Genomic DNA, 22,524 nt, shown 5'->3' on the forward strand with positions numbered 1-22,524 from the left:
GGCGTGCAGCAGTATTTCATGTAGCAGTGTGAGGCATGCAGCACTGTGCGGCGTGCAGCAGTGTGCGGCGTGCAGCAGTGTGCGGCGTGCAGCACTGTGTGGCGTGCAGCAGTGTGCTGCGTGCAGCTGTGTCGTGCAGCATGCAGCAGTGAGTAATGCAGCAGTGTGCAGCAGTGTGTGCCGTGCAGCAGTGTGTGGCGTGCAGCAGTGTGTGGCGTGCAGCAGTGTGTGGCGTGCAGCAGTGTGTGGCGTGCAGCAGTGTGTGGCGTGCAGCAGTGTGTGGCGTGCAGCAGTGTGTGGCGTGCAGCAGTGTGTGGCGTGCAGCAGTGTTTCGTGTAGCAGTGTGTGGCGTGCAGCAGTGTGCGGCGTGCAGCAGTGTGCGGCGTGCAGCAGTGTGTGGCGTGCAGCAGTGTTTCATGTAGCAGTGTGCGGCGTGCTGCAGTGTGCGGCGTGCTGCAGTGTGCGGCGTGCTGCAGTGTGTAATGCAGCAGTGTGTAATGCAGCAGTGTGTAATGCAGCAGTGTGCGCAGCAGTGTGTGCCGTGCGGTAGTGTGCGGCGTGCAGCAGGGAAGAAGAGAGACATCCACTGTAAGCAGCCAGAGGATGAGACAGTGGAGCAGAGAGGCAGGCATCAGATCACCGACAGCCACACGATAAGACAGGGATGGGATGAGAGATCGAAAGAGAGGAATGGGGCCGACAGCGCAAGGGGCCGACAGCGCAAGGAGCGAAAGATGGATGGGAGATGCAGTCAAACAGATAAAATGAGATAGGGGAATACACGCATTGTGAATAGAGCGAGTTAAGAAGAAATCCACGCCAAGCAATCAACACCATGAAAAGAGACAATAGGAGAGCGACAGAAGCAGGGTGGGAGACAAATGGACGTGAAAGGGAGACAATAGACAGGAAGAGCAGAAGAGCGCATGGAGGGAGGCAGTGGCAGGAAAGGAGACAGATGGATAGTGGCAGGCAGAGACAGGGGGACAAGTAAAGCAGCAGGCTGTGTGTGCCGTACAAAGAGACAACAGACAGCAGGAACAGTCAACAGCCAGGTAAAGACAAGATAGCGGCAAGGAGACAGGCAGGGAAAAAGATCACCAGGGACAGGGAAAAGACAGACCAGAAGACGGACAGGAAAACATACGGAAAGGGTAGAAGTGGAGCATGACTGATACCGAAAAGGCATGCAATGCAGACGGGGAAAGAGCACAGAGGAAGGCAGGGCGTGGGGCAAGAGGAGAACCCAAAAGAGAGGGATAGGAACAACAAGTCTACGTACGCATCAGGCCGGCCAGGAGTTTTCACGTGAATCGGGTCTCACATAACCGCTCCTCGTCTTTTAAAATACATATAAGAATGAATTTAATCATTTTCTATGGCAGAAAAGGGGAGCGGACAACAAACTAGCTAAAGTTTCCTACGGATTTATATTTTATGTATATGGTAAAATCGACGGTGGTTTCTTGTTTAAAACCCTTTAAGTGTCATTGCAGCCATTACATCCATAATGCGGAAAGTAGCGCAGTGAGTGAACGGTGGAAATGTTTATCATTTTCTCTGAAACTTCTTTATTGTAATAATTGGCAAACTATTTTTGAAAAAAGTACCTAACAAACGGCACACCCGTAAATAACATAATTTGACACCTGGGTACGCAGCTCGGACAGTCTCCTGAGCGCCATGCATGGTTCTACGACTATGCCATGCTTGCCTCTTCCGACATAGCGGGTTTTCCCAACTGAGAACAAAACGGATTTGTTCCTTTTGGTGTTTTTCTTGCGTCTAACTTGTCAGACTGTCTATTAAGCAGGAGCCTTAGAAATGCGTAATTATACCACTGGCACAGACGGTGTCCCATCCAAGAGAATGCTCCAGTTTTAAGTAGTTTAAAAAAAATATTGTCTAAGAGTTAAAGAGCGAAGGGGTGTCAGTGTGTTTTTTTTATGTATTTGTATCTCGAACGGAAATGCTGATCGGAGATCTTACAGTCCGAATTTTTAAGTTTCACATTTGCTGCTTGACAAAACAGATTAAGGCGCAGAAGGGTGGAGCGTAAAGGGAATACAAAATAAATAGTGATCCGGGTGCACTTTGACCAAGTGATGTCTATGGGGGAAGGAATGCTTCGATGCCGTTTACCTAAAAAGAACAAGTGAGAAATCATGAGACAGGAGGAGGAGACTGAGTGAAGTGGAACATTTGGGGGGGGAGGGGCGGGGGGCGGGAGGGTGAAGAACAAAGGAGAAGCCCTGAGGCCAAAGTTTACCTTAGACAAGCGCGCACTGAAGTTGACGAGGAGGGAGTGGGAGGGGGAGTGGGGGCGGGCACAGTGCAAATGGTGTGCACTTTGAAGTCCTCAGTGGCCGCGCGGCTCACTGACGGACATCAAAGGGGCCGCGAAGTGATCAGGCAGTGCTTTTCAGGCTGCCAAATGGTGCGCGCGGCCGGCGCACATGCACTGTATTTGGAGGCCTGAAAAGCACTGTTTGCACTTCCAAAACTCGCTTACTATAAGTCTCGCCAGAGCAGCGCTAAAGCGCTGTCTCAGGCGAGACCTAAAAAATATATACATTGGATAAGGCACCTGAAATGGCATTTTTAAAGCTGAATAATTTTTCTTTTCTTTGTATTAGAATGCGTTCATCCATTTAGTACACATCCAAATTGATTATGTGGGTTGACGATGAATAATTTTCTACGGAAATTCTGTAACATACAACATACTTTATTGATGTATTAATGCCTTTATAATATTGGGATTTTGCTTCTTCACTGTGATATTTTGACATCACTGGCTGTTCTCATTCATTTGATGTTCGGTCTACGCAGAAATCTTTTGAGTCAGGCAGTACTTTGATTGAAACCAAGGTTCATCAAGGAAGCCTTTTTGTTTCACTTGTGTGGTTATGATGATTTATTGCTTTTGGCCCTTTGTGTTTGGAGCCCAAATCGCTTCAAAGAAGAGCACTAAAATTTAAATATTATAAAATGTTACTTAGATAACACGTTTTTCTTAACACTGTTGGGTACTGGAAAAGTAGTAGATTTAACCATGCCAGAAACATCAGAATCATCATTGACAACAAGTCCACCATGAAATCACAGATCAAAGCCGTCACCTCTGCCTGCTTACTCACTCAGCGCATGCTACATAAGATCTTCAAGTGGCTACCCCTACACACAAGACACACTGTGACACAAGACCTCATCACCAGATGCCTGGACTGCGGAAACGCCCTCTTTGTATAAATTGCTGCACACCTCCTACAGAGACTTCAGACCATACAGAACGCCGCAGCCAGAGTCGTCCTCAGCCTTCCCCAACAAACCCACACCACACACTCTCAGGCAACTCAACTGGCTCCCCATATAGAAGAGATGCCCATTCAAGCTGCTGACTCACGCACACAAGGCTCTATACAACCAAGGTCCCGCCTCCGTTAATGATCACCTAAACTTCCACCGACCGTCCAGACTACGCTCCGCCTCCCTTTCGCTTTCCCATACTCCCCGCATCTACCGAAGTACAAATGGAGGACGCTTCTTCTCCCACATCACGGCAAAGGCCTAAAACCGCCTCTCCACACACCTCTGGACCATCACCCCACTTCTGGAATTTCAAATGGGCCTCAAGACCTGGCTGTTCGATTAAGGCTTCGGGGCCTGCAAGCGCCTGGATACCCTTCCAGGTGATTAACCGTGCTTTATAAATCCTTATTTATTGATTGAACTTTAAGGCAGGGTAATATTAAAAAGCATTGAAAGGAATAAATGTATTTTTATTTATAGCGGCTCAGAAGCCAATGTCAAATGTGGAACTTTGAGACAGTTTAAGCTAATAGAACTTTATGCTATGGGACTATAGTTTTGTATTTTTAAAATTTTATGTACACACTTTAACAGAATGCAAAATGCTACGGTAGAAAATCCTCAGGAGTGGCTAAAGATGCATCTCCTAATATGAGGCACATCACCCATTGTCCTGCTGTATTTCACCATGTGCACTCAGTGTGCAGCACTGCGTGTTACCCGCTGGGCAACAGCTTCTCTTTGCATTTCCGTAATGCACACAACACTATCCCCCTGAGTCCTACATTACCCATCGCTCTCTACATGCACAATTCCCATTGCTCAGATCATGCACAACACTCCCTGCTCCCCAGGCATGTAAACGAGTTCTCCCCTGACATATTTTACTTGATGTCTCTGGCGCACATTCTATTGTGTTCCTCTGCTGCACTTAATTTTGTGGTCCTTGCTGCACATCACCCATCTGCTCCGTTGACATATTACCCTGTGAATGGGTGGGTTCATTGTGGTATTTTCGTGGTTAGTCATTACTTCGAGAATCTCAGGTAGTGACTTCACAGTCAGATTTGTTTTCCTATAAAGCTGTGATTATTTTTCTCGTCAATTTCGAAAGTAATCACGATTTTTTTAAATTTAAATTAGAGCGCTATTAGTTATAGATTACCATAAATTCCTATAACCTAATGCAAACATGTAGTATGCTGGATTTACAAGTTCGTTATCCGAAGATTTTTTTATATTATAGCGGATGAATGATACTGTCAGCAATTACAGACCTCAATTTTTTGGGATTTCATGATCCTGTGGAAGGAGGGGATACTGGTATTTCCCATAAGGAGTTGTGCATGATCTTTTGCCACAGTGAGCCTGAGAGTCTCCTGCCCACCATAACAAATAGATACATTCAGTGGCGGTGCGTCCATTAGGGCGCTGGGGTGTTGCCCCACAAGCCGCCCGCAGCTCCCTCGGCGTCTCTGAACTTAAGTAAACTCTCAGTTTACTTAAGTTCAGAGTCACTGAGGGAGAACTGACAATCATGTCAGTCAGCATGACGTGGGACCGCCATTCCCCTTCAGAGTCTGAAGGGGGTGGGCGGTCCGGCGTCATGTTGACTGACAGGCATTGTCAGGGGCAGGAAGCAGCACAAGTGCACATGAGTGGGGAAGGTCAGCAAATTTTTCCGCCGTACCCAGTCATGCGCACTGGTGTCTGCTCAGGCTGGCGCATGCCCATTAGGACAGCAAGTGGGTTGAGCAAAGGCTCAAACCTTGGTCTCCTAATGGGCAGGCGGAGAGTAACCGTGCCCTAAGTCAATCCTGGCGCCTGGAGTTTGAGCTTGAAAATACACCATTTACCCACTCTTTTTTTCAAAATTTTAGATGTTCGGGCTCGCTCGCTGCGCTCGCTTTCCACAGTGCACTCTGACAGAAAGTTTACGCCTCACCACTTTCAAATGTCACCAGCCGCCCCTGGATACATTACATGCGGATCTATTCCTCTCACGTTAATGTTTCAGACACCGTGGCCTCCTGAGCATAAGTAAATTGGCTGACATGAAAACCATAGTCTGACATACTGCAAACCCACTGTGGTGCTGAAGTTCACACTTCTTAACCTGCTTCTTGACTCTGGGCTCAGAGTGCATTTCACAGAAGTGGACCGCAATGGGCCACTTCCGTGGAATACACTGGGCTCATACCCTGTGGAGGGTACAGATATGCCCCTCCCACGTGCATCCCCTGTATCCCATTCAATTAAAAAATAACTCCAGTGATCACTTAGGTAGCTGAGTGGACAATGGGATGAGTGGGCTCGTGGTGAGGACGGGGCTTTGGAGTGAAGTGCGAGGTGAAGTGGGGTGTGTTGAAGTGTATGTTCAAAAGGTGGCACTGGTTGTGGCTTGCGGCAGCTGATCTGAGCCATAATTTCACCAAGTGAAAGCTATGGACCAACTCTTAAGTAGAATTACAAGGCACTGTCATCTCTGTTAAATTGTAAAAATTGCCAGAATTCTGTATGAAGCTGTATGTCACATAATATACAACGCAGCAGATTCAACATACTAGAGAGCCTGGTGTGGACACCCTGCTTACCCCCGCTTAGCTCAATCACCATAGGGTGGAATGAGGTCACCACTTGATTATAACAAAAGGAAAAAGCCTAAAATTTCTACTAAAGCCCTTATACTCCCCATATCGCTGCAAAAATCCATTAGTATTTCACTTGGAGTCATAAAAATGCTTAGAAAAGAGCCCTCGGAGAGCTTAACAAACTAAATATATGTGAGATCCTGGCTTCATTGCTGAAACTGCCTCCTCTATCTTAACTGGAAATGCTACTGGCAAAGGGTGCTTGCTGGACTAAAATCAGGTTCTTAAGGAGGGTCAAAAGGGGTTGCCTGAAGTGGACATCCTAACAAGGACATCAACAAAGAGTCTGTTTATAGTCAAAATCGCCCTATAAGGATATCACTAATTGCTTAATATCTGCTGCTCCAAGTTCGCCACCATAGTTTACTGCCAGGGACGAACCTTGGACCAAGCCCAAAGGAAAAATAATATATGCATGTACTGCCCCTGTCTTAGAAACAGTTGCATGCCTCTCAGAAGTTGCAAATCTATGATAATCTGATTTTATTGGCTTTATGTTTGGGATTGTGATAATGCTAGCAGAAACAAGTCTGCTACAACTTTGCTGAGCATTTTACCAAAGAATATTTCTCCTCAGCAATCATTTAGATTAATATCCAAGCAAACCACAGAGGAGGTGGAATTGACTGTCAGGAGTGAGCTCATGATTGAAACTAGCACTTCTCCAGCAAAGGTATGTGGAATGATTGCAAGGATAACCAGCATTGGAAATGCAATAGGTCTCGCAATTGCTTGAGTTATAGCTATTGGCATTGTAAATGGCAATGTCCTTTACCTATGTGTTATGGAATGTTTGTGTGCAATGTGTAGTCGAATTATGTGGGTTGGACTGGAATTGTTAGTTGTGGAATTGGAATTATGTGGCGTGGAATTGTGTGGTATGGAGTGGATTTGTGTAGTGGAATTATGTGGCATGGTATGCAGTGGAACTATGTGGATAGTAATTATGTGGTATTGAGTGTACTGGAATTATGTGGATTGGGATTGCGTACTATGGAATTTAATTATATGGATTGGGTTGAGTGGTCTGGATTGGAGTGGGGTGGGGTGGATTGTATTCTGGTGTGGACGGGGGCGGATTGGTGTTGGGTGAGGTGAAGTGGATGGATTTGGATTGGAGTGCATCAGAAGGAGACCTACGGAACCACACAGGAAAGGAAAACTATTATTAATATAGTTACTGGTTAAAGTAAGAGGTGGAGAAATATGATACAAAATATAATTTGGACTAGGTCTGGCTTGCAAGTATGACTTAAAAAATGTTTCTCTCTTATGCTGACCACAATCAATACTGAAAAAGGCCACATATGAATTCAATTAATGTACAAGACAAGCGCACCAAGAAAACCTAGAAGGTTTTTACTACAACCATTAAAAAGTGCTAATCTTATTGCAGACCACCTTTGTATCAAATACTTGCATGCTACGTAGCCAATTATTACATATGAATGCCAGAACCTTTTGCATTGCAATTGCTTGTTTAAATTGACCATAGTAGAGCGAGACAGCACTTCTTAAAATTGTAAAATATGCAGTACACGGTGTAATGTTAAGCACCCAGACAGAGCCAAACTTTTAAGGTTATTTGCAATCCTCAGTTACGAGGGCTACCTGGGAGTTGTTGAAAATAAACAAAAGAAAAAGGCATTGGTAACACAATGACCATAGGTACCCAAATACTACCCACTAATATTTAAAAAAAAAAAAAAGAAATGGGAAAACAATAAACGTGTAGTAATTGTAGAGCTGCCAGAAGATCCGAGCTAAAGAACATGCCTATGCGTTTCAGGTTAGAAAAGAGGGCATAAAACATGAACTCCGATGGCCACTAATAGGAAGCGTTTAATTTATCATGCCCGTTGTATTTTACTTAATAGTACCCCTGGCATAGATAGCATTATGTCATCTTGTGTTTCACCGGAGGTTCAGTGGTGGTAACAGCTTGTTGTGTAATCGGGGAGCTTCCTATAGAGGGCAGGAGCTGTGGGCATCAGTAGCTGTGGGTGATTGATAGTGATCTCCGAATATATTATGTCTACAAAGACCCAGCGAAGGTCTTTTGCAGACTGTGTACTGTACAGTCTACTTTCTTATCCTACGTGGCAAGGAAGAGTAACGCACGTTGCTACCAACCCTCATATTAAAAAAAAAAAAAAAAGTAACCAATAACCCATTGATCCCCAAGTTCTCATATAGAAATTAAACCACCACTTTGATGACAGCTGACGTCGGTGTCCAACACCTTTCAGCAGTAAGATCCCGATTGTGACAATGGTTACTCAAATCGTTATACGCTGCCACTACTCACGATACACAGCAAACATTAAGAAACACTACAATTATAAGGAGTCGGTCTGTAAATAAGTTCATAAAAAGTAGACCATAAAGATATACCCGCCTATCGACTTTGAGGGTCAGCGCAAGGCTAGTTTTTGAAACTACTGCCTCTCAGTGTGACAAGCATGCTAGTATTTTATTATTTTGATTATATATGCTGATTATTTGCAACAATGTGTCTGCAGAGAATTTCAAATAATGGCGGCGGATTGAAATAGCCCTTTCCATTTATACACTGCAAAGAAAACCACATCAGGTGCAGTGTCAGAGTATGAATCCGTGTAACAAAAGCGGAGAGTGGGTGATTAAATATACAAGGCTCAGAAAACAACAGAGTACGTGTGGTTTGGGCACAACCTCTTAGGGTCATAGGAGCACGAGTCTGCTGACTCAAAACAACACTTTGTTATTTAAGGAAAACTAAGCCATTGAAGGTTTAGTAGAAAGCCCTCACTCACCAACCTGGCTGGTGACATGCTTCATGATTGGGCTCCACTGGTTATGGCCGAATGCCATCCCAGTGTGCTACAACGCCAGGTTACTGCGGAGCGGGGTTCGTGTGAGGTGACAGTGAATTTAAAAATTCCCAATTGAGTCAAAAAAGTAGTTTATTTGTTTTGCTAATTGGAAAGGTTAAAACAAAGAGTGAGGGTCAAAAATTAGAAGACCGGGTTCACTCTGTGGCGGTCAACATGTTTCTGCCTCGGTGTATGGTATACAGGCTTTCGTCAGGACGTCAGAATTGGTGAGTATCCGCCAGCAATTATGGTGGTGGAGAGGAACGAGTTTATTTCGCCTCTGTAGCCCGGGTCCAGGATAAGATATGATCCTGGACCCGGGCTACAGAGGCGTTCCCTAGGTACCAAACGGGTGCCGAGCCACGAGGGCGGTGTGCCATACGCTCCCACCCTTCTCCCGGGATCCGTGACGCTTCATACCGATATGCCTCCGAAATAAACTCGTTCCTCTCCACCACCATAATTGCTGGCGGATACTCACCAATTTACATTTTTTACACTCACAGTCCTCGGCAGGGTGAGCCTTAGCGCGCTCATACCGCCGGGACTTTGCACCCCCACTCTGGTCCTGACGAAAGCCTGTATACCATACACCGAGGCAGAAACATGTTGACCGCCACAGAGTGAACCCGGTCTTCTAATTTTTGACCCTCACTCTTTGTTTTAACCTTTCCAATTAGCAAAACAAACTACTTTTTTGACTCAATTGGGAATTTTTCAATTCACTGTCACCTCACACGAACCCCGCTCCGCAGTAACCTGGCGTTGTAGCACACTGGGATGGCATTCGGCCATACCCAGTGGAGCCCGATGATGAAGCATGTCACCAGCCAGGTTGGTGAGTGAGGGCTTTCTACTAAACCTTCTATGGCTTAGTTTTCCTTAAATAACATAAAGTTTTGTTTTGAGTCAGCAGACTCGTGCTCCTATGACCCTAAGAGGTTGTGCCCAAACAATACGTACTCTGTTGTTTTCTGAGATTTTCCCTTGAGGGGAGTAGTCGTGTTGTGTTCCCTTCCTATCCCGTTGTTTTCGTTTAAATATACAAGGCGCCACATAAAGCGCTTCTTGGTATCATCGAGATGTCATTCATACGGTGCGCCGGGATTGTCTTGTATACGCCTCACGTTTTTGGCTCCTGAAGATATCACTGCCACCTCAAGAACCTATGCTGGGTGAGCGAATGATCCATCGCATGGGACGAGGGCCCACATTCGTTAGTGACCGAGACCTTTACCAGGGACCACAGCAAGCAAAAGGGAGGTATGGGTAAACGTCCATTGCCATCAAAAAAGGTACACGTCCCTTCGCAGACCACTCATACCCACTGTCTTTGCAAAATGCAGACAACAACACCGAGAAGAAAAAAAAAACACATCTGGGTAACACGCGGGACTCCGTCTGTGCCAACTGCCCCTGTCCCAAAGCGGCACAACCTAAAATTAAACTAAATGGGTAACAAAGACTTAAATCACACACGATGACCTAGGTCGCGCTGCAGCTTCCATTTGTGAGTGACTATATGGAATTTCGGGGACGTCGCTCTCACCTGACCGGTTAAAGGCCGCTACATCAGTAGACTCTTTTGCTGTCTCTTCAGTGGGCTCCCCCGCGCTGCTGGCGCCACTCATTGTCCGGACTGACTCTCAGCTTTACTCCGAGATTCACTCGCCAGGATTAAACGGCAATAAGAGAGGGTTGAATATATTGCAGCACTTCAGAAGCTCAGTCTCTTCTCCATCTTGTTTACAGCGGCCGGGGGAGAAGGCTGAGGGAGGGATGGTTTCCGGCAAGGATTGACGTCACGGCTTAGACTGGAGACGGGTGCACAATCACTCAGTTCTCCACTACCAGTCGTTTTGTAAAGCTGGTACCGTACAGAGTAAAAAACAAGAACAGACCCTCACAGCGCACATCCGGCCAGCGAGCCACACGCACCGCAGCAGGCCACCGATGGGGCTGCTGAGCAGCTGAAAGAAGGTAGTGCTCGCCGAGTATACAACGCCGAACGTGTAACGCCGCAAGTAAAACTTCCAGTCCGGATGGGCCATCCAAGAAGGAGACAGGGCGGTAACCAGGATGGACTAAGAAGCCTCCTTTTCAATTGCGAGCCAGCATCTAGCATGGAGGATGACACCAGCGAATCAAAAAGGCGGGCCGGGCTTTAAGCCCCCTTCCGAAAGCGTACTGATGACAATAAGCCTCGCAGAGCGAGGAGCGCATGCGCGCTCCAGCGCTAGGTCTGCGAGATCTAAAAAGGCAGTATTTCCATTGAAGGCGTTGTTGCACCAACTGGTGCAGGATGTTCGTAAAGTAAAATCTAATCAAGCAACTATATCGTCCAGGATTGAAGCATTGTTTGAAAGAATGAGCACAAAGTTGAAGGTGTCAAATACACAACTTGATGAGCTGGGAAAGATGCACTTTGATGCTGAGGACACATAAATACAAAGTTAACATCAGCCATCTCTTTTAAAAAAAAAAAAAAAAAAAATGTTATCCCGGAACCTAAAGCAAAAAGAGTTGCTCAAATTTAAGGTCCATAGAAACACCAGAAGAAGAGGAACTGGAGTTGAGTATAATTGATTTTGATAGTAAGCTGATCACAGATCATTTTTATACAGCTACACCAGCGGACTTTATTATTAGTTGAGCTCATTGTGTCCAACTCATCTTCTAAACAGTGTGTCAAGCTGCATACAACTTTGGTTAATTTAAAAGAAACACTTTTTATTATTATTTTTTAAACTAACAAAGAATACAGGCACCTTTCCCGTGACCCGGCACATGGTCCACCATCATGTGTAGCATGACAGTCAAATACTAAAGTCAAAGCGCATGGAAAATGGCACAACCACGCACACATGTATAATACTGTACAGGCCACTCAACCCATATGCATACCCTCCATGTCATGCCCATGAGCATGTGTATCTCGAACAGCAGACCATTGCTTATCAAGGCATGTATCTAGTTTTATGCCCTTCAACCAGGGCCGGTCTTTCCAAATGTTGTAGTATTTCTAAGGACATCCCCTCAACATGTAGATAGGACGCTCCAGTCCCATACAGTTGTCCATACCCGTGGCCCATGTTTCCACAGGGGGACATTGCATCTTTCTATGCTCTTGCGATGTCCCGCTTCGCCACAACCAGGCTCAGCCATAATTGAGCATTCTGGTACCTATTGCCCCGCAAGTCGTCCGTAATATGTAAAAGGATAATTTTGGGGTCTCTAGGGATGGACCAGCCTAGCAACCCCTCTAATCTACCCAACGCCCCCCTCCAGTAGTGAGTTAGAGCAGGGCACCTCCAAAAAGTATGTCTCCACATCTCAAGCAGTCCCCCTTTGCAGTCAGACCCATGCGGTGCAGTTTTGCCCAAGTGAGGTCGACACAGTGAAGCAGCAATGTTGGTTAATTTTTAGACTCTGTTTTCTCTTTGTGTTGTTGAAGAATTGTGCTGGTGTTCACAGTTCTGATAAACAATGGTTAATTATCACTACGAGGGATAATAGTTCACTAGGATGGAACCAAAAGCGGAAGAACAAAGTGTCCTTAGCAAGGGGAGTGATTTGGCTTGGAACATCACCAGGAATTGTCATTACATAAGGAATTGGGATTGGACAAGGCAATGGGAAATTCGGAAGATGGTTGGGTGAAGGCTAGGAGGATTAATAGGTGGGGAACAATCCAAATGGATGTGTAAATGTAAAGAGAGGTGTCTGTAAAAAAAGATCAGTAGTTAAGGCGACACATTAATTTTCTTTTTTTTTTTAATAAGAACTGGACTTTAATTACTAATGCTTAATTTAATTGGATGATTAGCTGAAATCTGAGTGCCCTACAAAACCATGAGAATTGAAATTCATTATTGGAATGACCTAAACCGGTAAACCCTTTACCTAGTTTGGCCCACTAGATTCATTTTGTTCATGGCACTGAAGACAAACTCAAATGTTCTTGGATAACGGAGGGTTTTTTCATCGGCCACATCTTTGTATTGGGGTGAGGGCATTAGCATCAATTTTAATACTTAAAAATGTATAGACACCCCATGTACCACCTGTTACTACCACTTAAGGCTGGAAGGTTATACTTCCAACGTGCATTAATGTTGTTCATTATTGTGGACCTGTAAATGCTGATCTTGAGCAGCTGCCAAACATATGGGAGCAATCGTCTTACATGCCCGGTCTAGTTAATCGATGGAGATTTAAATGTTATACCTTTAGTTAAATGCAATTCTTCAAAACAAAGCCACGTTCAGAATAAAGTGTAAACCCTTTGGGTATATCAGGAATATTTCACGACCTTGCCTTAAGAGCTGTATCTAAATTCTGATTTCTATAGTCTACATGTGTAACCTGGTTGTTCATGTTTGATGTAAGAGGAGCTCACCTTCAATTTGATCAGGGCCATAGCTTCACCATCAATAATTTAGTTCCTGCACTGGTGTGTTTTAAATGATAATGGATGATAACTTAAAGAAAAAAATCAAAGAATGTTTCTCAAAATGCAGTCTTATGACGCCCTCCATGTGTCACGACCCATGGCGGCTCCACAGACAGGTTTTCACTTCATGCCTAACCAAAATGCCACTCTGGTTCTGAAATGATGCACGCTATGGGTTATAGCCCAAGGATTTTCAAATCTTTCATGAAGGATAAACATTTTGCATTAAGGCCTATTACTTGCTTATTTACAGGCGTCTTTTAGAGAACTACCTAAAATAAAACTACGAACACAATCCAAGACTACCCAGCTACAGGTTAACCGAAAGACATGCTGTGTAATAGAATTAGTACAAAATGAGAGTTGTCTTTCTTTTCAGTCCGGCTAAAAAAACACCTTAGTTACAAGCTATTATATAAAAACAAAATTAAAAAAAAAAAAAAACACTCCCTTCCTGCCTAGTGGATTTTCTGAAAGTGGGGTGGTTTGCAAAGCACATTGCTGCAGCTGAAGCCTTGCTCAATTTGGCCTTGCCACGTTTATTATGTGACTTGCCGTTTATGACACATTTGCTGTTAGGAGGTATTGCAGAGGAGGACGGCCTCTCGTCTTTGCTTGTTCACATAATGTTCCCTCCCAGCTCCTCCTCCTACTCTCTTGCAGTGTGAGTGGGAGGCAAGAAGAGAGAGCAGTCTCTATGAAGACTTATACCAATCAAGGTAATTAAAGGTGCAGGGAAAAGGACTGTTAAATTACACATTTTTACAGAACATGGATCAAGTTGTTTCATCCTACTGAATCCAAACCCTCTGTGGTTTATTTTAAGTTACTGACTAGTGTACGCTGCAGTGGTTTAGTTTCAACTCTCCTTGAACCATTTTCTTGGTAATCAAAGAGTATATTCCTGAAGTCATCAGACATGGCAGTACCAAAGCGAGTAATTATGTTCACTAAGGTAGAAGCGAAGTCTGAATAAAGAATTGACTGGCATTGAAATGTCCGAATACAAACCAAAGATCAAATTCTCCATTTACGCAGCTTGCCTGTCAACCGAACTGGTCTTGTTCAAGGTTCAGAAATATTTATATATTGTAAGTAAACCTTAATGAAACATGATTAATAACACGTAAAACCCATAGCTGGTTAAATTCTCCACTGGGTTTATGGCTAGGGCTGAGTGTTTGAAAATTAGGTTTTATTTTACCATTAATACAATGACAAAAGCTGACCTCATTCTTGGGCAAAGCCATACAAGAGTAAAGTTCTGCTCAGAAGGTAACTGGACCCTGAAGCTTCCCAGTCTTAACGATGCCTCAAGGTTTTAGACTCCAATCTCTGACTTCCTATTTTGGGACCATCAAGTGCAGGATTGAAGTAGCCTGTTTCGATGTATCCGCTATGGATGCATTTTCGTTGTGAGCTTTCTATTTCTAGTCTGTACCGGTCTACCAGTTCTATGGGGTGGAGTCATGCTTTGCTTGTGCTCTGAGGTGGAAAGCTTGCTCGGTGGCCGCTGTGCTGTTCTGCTCTTCGAGGACTTGTATCTGAATTCCGAGGGCTAGAGTGGTGGTATAGGTGGCTAGATAGAGGATGAAGGTTGATCCATTGATTTTCTTAGATAACGTGGAGTACAGTTTATATTTTGAATGTGTTTTCTGAACATATGTATCTACAGTAGCTTTGTGAAGCAGACAGATTCCAGGCACTGCGACTGATTTTCAGGTGGATGGCTCCATACCCTGTCAATAGATCACTCGGTACTGTGTTTTTGGCATTGATTTGGTTGGCACTATGCACTAAACCTATATTTGGTTCAGCATTCAACATTTGAAAGTGATTTTGGATATTTGTTTGGTAGTTCTATTTATCACAAAGCCTATTAGAAAATCAACATTTATAAGCATCTACTGGACAGGATGTAGCAGTAAATTGTATCCACACCCAAAATAGGGTTGTGGTGTGTAGCTTACCTTGTTTTTCACTGCATTTCCCTCAAATTAGAGTACCTGCTGAGTTCTAAAGCAGTCCCAGTTACCATGCTCACGCGATATCCTACCAAAATAGCTATATATTAGAAATGAAGCCAAGTAAAGGGGCAGTGTACTGAAATCGATGGGAGAGGCCATCATGGTAATGATGCTTAAACCGGAGAAAGACCCTCTAGGCCCCGCTGGTGCTATATAAATCCTGCAACACAAAAAGATGATAGACCAAATGCTGAACATTGTCAAACATTCACCCCAGTCACAAATCTTAGTTTTTCATTTAATCGTTATTTTTCTCACAACGCTATTCCAGTTTGGTCCCAGTCATGTAAATCAGCCTTGACCCTGCTCCCCAGGGAAACAGTTCAGCTCAAACTGCCAGGCCAGGTCCTCCCTGGACCGGAAAACAAGCATCCTAGGACCGTTTTCGGGGTGTCACCCATCATCATCCAGGCAGAGGCCGAATGTCAGGCTATCTCTTCTTACAAATTGCTTCTTTTTTTTACATGGGGACTGGTCTTTACAAACTCCTCTCACTATGCAGTCAAAGAAAGAAAAGTAAAGTGAATTATGTGACAATCCTACTGGAATACAGGTGTGAGAAAGGAAAAGCTGTAGGATGTTGTTTTTTGTAACTCACATTATGTTAATACTTATAAATGAACTGTACACATTAAGCAGTTAGGTAAGCAAAAATGAAATGCATTTTTTTGTAGTTCTGAAGATTGCAATAGAATCAAAACGAATAAAGACACATTACTTGGTGGTGCACAAATGATAAATATTTATTGAAAGCCGATTTCCACACATTATCTTTTGTGTGAAATATAGTGTTAGCAGCAACCCCATGTCTTTGCAAATTTAGTGGCCATTTCAATGGAAAATATGCGATCTGTAAATGACAGTGTGCACCTACACGATTCTTTAGTTACAATAAAAAAAAAAATCAGCTGCCTCATGTCCATGAAAGCTAGGTGGGTTGCTAAAGTTTGTTGTTCTAAAAACTGGGTTGTGGTTCTAAAATGTTGGGGAACCACTGCTCTAGGTAGTTTAACTGAAGAGACTCCGGATCAATTCCCAGACGTAGAATGACACAGGGAGATGGGTATGTTTAGATAGCTTGGTCTACAAGTGGGGCACATGGCAGAAATGTGGTGTCTGTATAATATAAGGAGAGTGGTTCGAGAATGGAGCAACTCAGTTAGATTCTGGAACACAGTACCACTGTCCATTATGGGAAGAGTAGCCGTAGAAAGGTTTTTTTCTCCATCATTGCTTATATGTATTATAGAACACCATGAGCTCTATCACACAGGACACATTTAAAGAATTGGACAGACAATTGCATAGCTTGGTCTGTGTCCCGAAGAGGCGTAGAGTTGAGCTGAAAGCATTAAAGATGGACTTGGAGGAAGGAAGTCTTGGTTTACTCAATTAGAAGCTATATTGTTTAGCCACACAACTTCTACATAAAAGTAGGTGGTGTTCTGATGGAGACAACTGGGCAAAAAAGAATCTGCAGAAGAGGAATGCCTGGAATGCTGGGTGGCGCTACTAGTCAATAAGGGAAATATACCAAGCACTACCAATATATCATATGACTCACTAGTTGCACATGATAGTGGTGATAAGAGTCTTTCTTTGACCTCTCTTGTCCCAGGATTTGGAGTTGTGGTCCCTGCAACTTTTCAGGCATATAGGGCAGAATGTGTCAGTAGCAAGATGGTGAGAAGTGGGTTGCCAAAGTTTGGGTCAATTGTATGTAAATGATATCTTTATCAACTATAAAGCAGCACAAGAAGCATTTGGGGTTGACACTTGACTAGTTCCTCCAGTACGTAAATTAGCAATGACGATCAGAGAAATTTAAGCAGAGTTCCCTAATTCACCCATGACATCAGACACTCAGTGCATCACTGGGTATAGGACAAGTAATTAGATTAGTTTCCCTAATTTATATGACCTTGAAATTGGCTAGGAAACAAGCACTCATAAAAGTCAGACAACAGAGAATGAAATCCAAGAACCACTTACTGATAGTGAATGTAAGACATCATGCATCCACGTGAAAACAGTATCCAGTAATGCACATTTTAAGTAAGAATTTCAGTAATTACATTTCTGTTTCCCACACTGCACGCACCTAACATCGCAGAAGCTGAAAATAATATACACTGGAAGATCTGTACCTGCCCAAGATGTGGGTAGAATGAGGCTTCCGGTTTTCATATAACACTGGTATAGTCCCCTGCTCGAAAAAGAGAAACTGCATTACAGATTTGCACTACTGGGAATACGTCAGATAGCAATACACTGGACTCAACCTTGCAGTCCCATGCAAAATACATAGCTCAAGGACACAGGGACGGTGGTGGAAGTGTTCACCTGCCACTGTTGCCTGACACACTGTCATCCCCGCACACCCTTTGTATCACTCTCTTTGGGCCTTGCTCACTGGGTAGGGTGGGCCTCCATCCCCTAACAGGACATGTACTTCTGGTCAGTATGATATAAATGAATTAAAGCAACTTGAACATTTTCGGGTGCCATCCCTCGCCTGACTTTCTTGTGTTTTAATTAAATATAGTCACAAACTGAGACTTTTTACACCCAGAAATTTGTATTGCTTAATTCCCAACTGCCTATAAAGTTTTGGGCTGTTACATAAGGTTCTAATTTCAAGCACTGATGGCATTTTTTGAGAATTTTGATGCTGTCTTCTAACGATTTGCTTGAATAGATGTTATTAAATATTGATGCTCTAAACATTGTATGATAATCTGTACAATAACATTTCATTGGTTGATTCAGTAGATAAAATAGCTGAAGGTATTCAGACAATGTAGGTGGAGACAGACCATGATATGCCACGTAACCACAGCTTCCCAGCACCAGTGCTTACACACTTCTAGTTTTGTAATGCTTCTTTTCCTGAAATATTCTTCTTTTCTAAAATGAATCTTATTTGGCAGTTGGGAAGATGGGCCAGTGTATGCTTCCTTATCTTGATGAGACGATTTCTCAGATCAGAAAAAGGATTTGGAAGAGTCTTGTTTGATGGTTAAGTGGCCTATTGCTGTTCTTTTGGGCCTTAATCTCTCACAAGCACACTTTACGTCATCTGGTAGTTTACTGACCAGTTTTCCCTGACTACAATTTGCCTACCTTTTGATGTATGAGAATGAAGTTGGCTGCTGAAGCTCCTATTGCAAATTGCTCTATCCCTCTAAAGGCACAGTAGGAAAATATCTGATCATTGGAATCGTATATAGGTGCTGCCAATTGTTTTACTGAACTAATTGTTGTTATTCTGTATCTATACAATTGCATATATCCTCACGTTACAAGTACCTTTAGTTTATAGAATTATAGCTGGATAACTGTGAATGACGGGGATATTTTTCATTGGCTTCTAAGTGACCTCAAATAGACAACGAGCAAAGTTTGAGCTGTCTTCAATGTCTCGCAGAACCCTGAGGTGAAAAAGATCCAGTCAGTCACAGTTTAGCATCTATATTTTTATGTTGTTTATGCCCCTCTGCCCCACATCATCTTCTCCTGCTTCCAAGACAGATTCTCCATTCGCTAACCCGAGAAATAAATACCTGGCCTCCTCCAACCCCTAGTAATTACCCCATAAGGCTCGGATCCGATTATTGGGTATAAATATCGGGCCTGCTGCCTCGCAACCCTACCACCCTCTGCTCCATTCTGTCCCTCCTGGTCACATTGAGATCTGACAGAGGATACCACGGGGTCTGTGGCACTGTGAAACCATCTTGCCAGCTCAGGATGTTTTGTCCTGCCACCACGCCTTTTGAGACCCGCGCTGACTGGAGAGAATAGTGCTGGTGCAGGCTCAGTACCGCCTTAATTCTCTCGCTACCCTTCGGTTAGTGGAAACAGAGAGAGGCAGGAGGAAGTGGGTGAGATTGCCACTTACCTCCCTGCATAATCTGGTGACGTCACATTAGTGGGTAACCACTTTGATTACCCACTGTTGTCATGACACAGAAGTAAATAACCGGATTTGGATCTGGTTGCTCACAGAGGCTTTCTGTGGCAGCCATATGCAACGAGTAAATTAACTGTTCTCTGAAGAAATCCCCTTCTGTGTATAGACAATATATATGCACCCGGGCTGCTTATCAAGTGATGCTTCACTTAGCAAGCAGAGGTCTTACAGATCTTTCAATATTTAGTGATTTGCGGGAATTAGCATTCCATTTCGATGGAAGCTTATGAGTAAGAAATAGTGATGCTAACTCCGCTATAGAAATCATTTTCTCATATACTGCTTCTTTAGTGATAAGGCTGGCGTGCCCCTTAGCCACTTGTCAACCTTTCCCGGCTTTAGGCTCGCACCTATTATCATGGTCCTTCTCAAAGGATGGTTCTTCGAAGCTTTCATTTCAGGGGGGGACACAACCTGATGTGTTTGCAGCTCCCGGTTTCTTTTAGCATGGAGCAGCCTTTGTGGGGATGAGCTGTGTGAGCCTGGCAGTGGCCGTGAACTTCTCATTGTTACTTATTGGCATGGTAGTGGCTCCACGGTCTAATTAGAGCTCAATCAAGTGGAGCCACTGCAAGAAGTGAAGGCGGCTTTAAATCCGTTCACCCGCCGGGGATTTGCAAAGCAGCTTTTCGGAGCTCATTACATACCTTAGCAGAACACTTTGACTCTCCAATGTGTAGGATAAAGATTCCAAGATCAGGCAAGGCTGTTTTTATGGAAGCTGTTTCATACTTGAGTGCTCAGCTGCGCTCACCTTCCCTTTTTCAGCAGATGTGCCCAGGGACAGCTTTGTGTCTGTTCCATTAAGATTACATGTGGTTATTTAACACTGTACAGATTGCCATTGACCCCGGCGTCCCTAAAGTTTCCATAAGAAAATATAACATTTTACAAGATTATCTGCGTAGATTTTTCCTTCTGTTTAAGTATTGGGGCATTGACATCCCTGTGTTTTGTACTTTAAAAAAACACTTTTTCTGAGTTGAGTTCGCTTTGCACCTTTTGCCCTTTTCACCCTCTTCATTTGCCCTCAGGGTTTTGTTATTCATCTTTTTCGTTATTGCTTTTATAGGTTTATGTTAATCATTTATTGTAATGATTTTGTAGCCTATTCCTAATGTGTTTATGCATTATAATTAGAATGTTATGTGCTCCGTCCCTAAAGCTCTACATTTATATTGGCTACTCCCAGTTGATTTATTTAACTTTTCGGTGCAGGCATTGGTAATTTGGCGCATGAAATACACCAGTGGAGTGGAAGTAAAATGGCTTATGGGGAGGGGGGGGGGGCTTTCTGTTGTCAAAAGGCCTATTGTAGACAACACCAATACTTAAGGTGGTCTTTGGGCCAGCTCATTGCTTACTTGTCACTCTTTAGTTTGGTTCACGTTTGAAGGCTTTCTTTTCTCTTGTATTTGTCCCTACCCTTAGGTATTGCTTCTCTGCCTTCCTTTTGATTGGATAGCTTGTGTTGCTTTCCACTGCTCCTATTCAGGGAACAACTTTTGCTTTTAGCACTCCTTAGCCTACTTTCCTCGATGAGGTCAAGTGATAGGATAAAACAAGTGGAAACACATTGAAGGATCACATACATGAGAACAAATGTGACCGAGCTCTCTCAATAACAGCGAAAAATGTATATCTTATTTTAAATGTATCTGTTTGTGGCGCCTCTTGAACGGCTGCTCTCCACCCTAACGCAATTCATTCTCTCTTAACAGGTACCTTTCAGATGAAGGAATTGAAGCTTGTACAAACTCGTCTGGAAAAGTCAATACGCATGACATTATCCTGATTGCTCTCAATGTAGGTGATAATTGTGAATTTTGTTTTGTAAACCTGCATTTATTTCCAAACCGATTACTCAGTCTGAAAATCCTATTTCTGCTGCAATCCAATATCGCAGATATGATTGCCTGTTGACAGTAATGTACAGCCTAGCACGTTTCGTATTTATATCGAAAAGCGGTAATGTTTGTTTAATTTGCTGAATGCAGTCTGCATTTTAGAGCTGCCAGCTTTACTACAGATTGATTTTTTTGAAGAATACATTTAGCAGTAGAAAAATGTATCTCTTTCATTATTCATCTGGGCTTTAGTTGGAGAGTGTGCGTGATGCATTAAAGACTAAATCTTGCAAGGTAGCGCGAGACATGGCCATCTCCCTGTACTTTTCTGCAAGTTGAAGTCTCTTCTGGTTACACCTAGTGTGACACTGAAGTCCAAGAAACCCCTTGGGGGTCTTGCACATTTCATACTAAAAGTAGTGTCAAACCTTTTTATCATTCTGCAAGATTTTGACTAGCAATTGTTTGGTAGGGCCAAATGTAAACAAAATTAATCTAAGGAATGGCGTGCTTGAGTGGAAACTCTGATTTGGGGCCAAAACGATTGAAACTGTATTTGTTTTTGGCAAACATCCTTTTTGCAATTTTGATTTGAATATATTTTGAGTCATTTGGGCCGAGGGAGCACAGCTGGGTTTTCTGTATCTCAATCTTTGGATAAAATAATTAAATAATCCCTGCCACTGGTCGTATGGCCCTTTGCTCATCTACAAGGAGACGTAAGGAGCGATCATCTACTTAGCAATAAATTCAGGTCAGTCGATAAAGAGAATTAGTGTGAGTAAAGGGTTTATCTTCAAATATTTTAGTATTTCATCTGTTTATTCATTAGGCATTAATCTTTGGATTTCAGCACGTTACTGTAATCTATCAATTGGACGTGACGTGGAAAAGGGTGCAGGTGGGTAGTCAGGGCAGATTGCTTCAGGGAGGGAGCGTGTATGGCCCATCCTTTTTAGGTACGCCTAGCTATTGCGATAGCAATCGCTATGCGAGACTTTAGTAAAGGGGCATTTCAAAGTGCTCCCAAAAGTGGATTGAATGGCGAGCACGCGCACAATCACGTGCATCGTGCCGCCATGCAATCCACTTTTGGGGAAGCGCTTCAACCCACTGGCGCCCTCGCCATCATACTTCAAAGGGTCCGCTCCCCCGCCTGGAATGCGCTCCCCCGCCAAGCGCGCGTGCCACGCTCCGCCGGGCTTGTCTTGTTTGTACATGCAGTCTCCAGAAGCATGTAGCTCGTACTGTTTGTCCCTGTGCTACAGTGCCATGTTACCAGAAGCTTTTAGCCGGTGCGATTTGCCCCGGTGCTACAGTGCGTATGTCACCAGAAGCTTGGAGCTGGTACTAGTTGCCCCTGTGTTGCAGTGCATATCACCAGAACCTGTATCTGGTACTATTTG

At 43.7% G+C, this 22,524-nt stretch overlaps 1 protein-coding gene across 1 annotated transcript in view; it reads left to right on the forward strand.

The window, feature by feature from the left end:
* Positions 1-22,524, forward strand: part of TDRD3 (tudor domain containing 3) — a 681,208-nt gene that overhangs the window by 162,026 nt on the left and 496,658 nt on the right. The window contains exon 2 of the mRNA XM_085621988.1: positions 20,993-21,077. Coding sequence (XP_085478114.1) covers positions 20,993-21,077 — 85 coding nt within the window. The remainder of the gene's footprint in view (positions 1-20,992; positions 21,078-22,524) is intronic.

This window comes from Triturus cristatus, chromosome 8 (assembly GCF_964204655.1).
Source record: "Triturus cristatus chromosome 8, aTriCri1.1, whole genome shotgun sequence".
Classification (NCBI taxonomy): domain Eukaryota; kingdom Metazoa; phylum Chordata; class Amphibia; order Caudata; family Salamandridae; genus Triturus; species Triturus cristatus.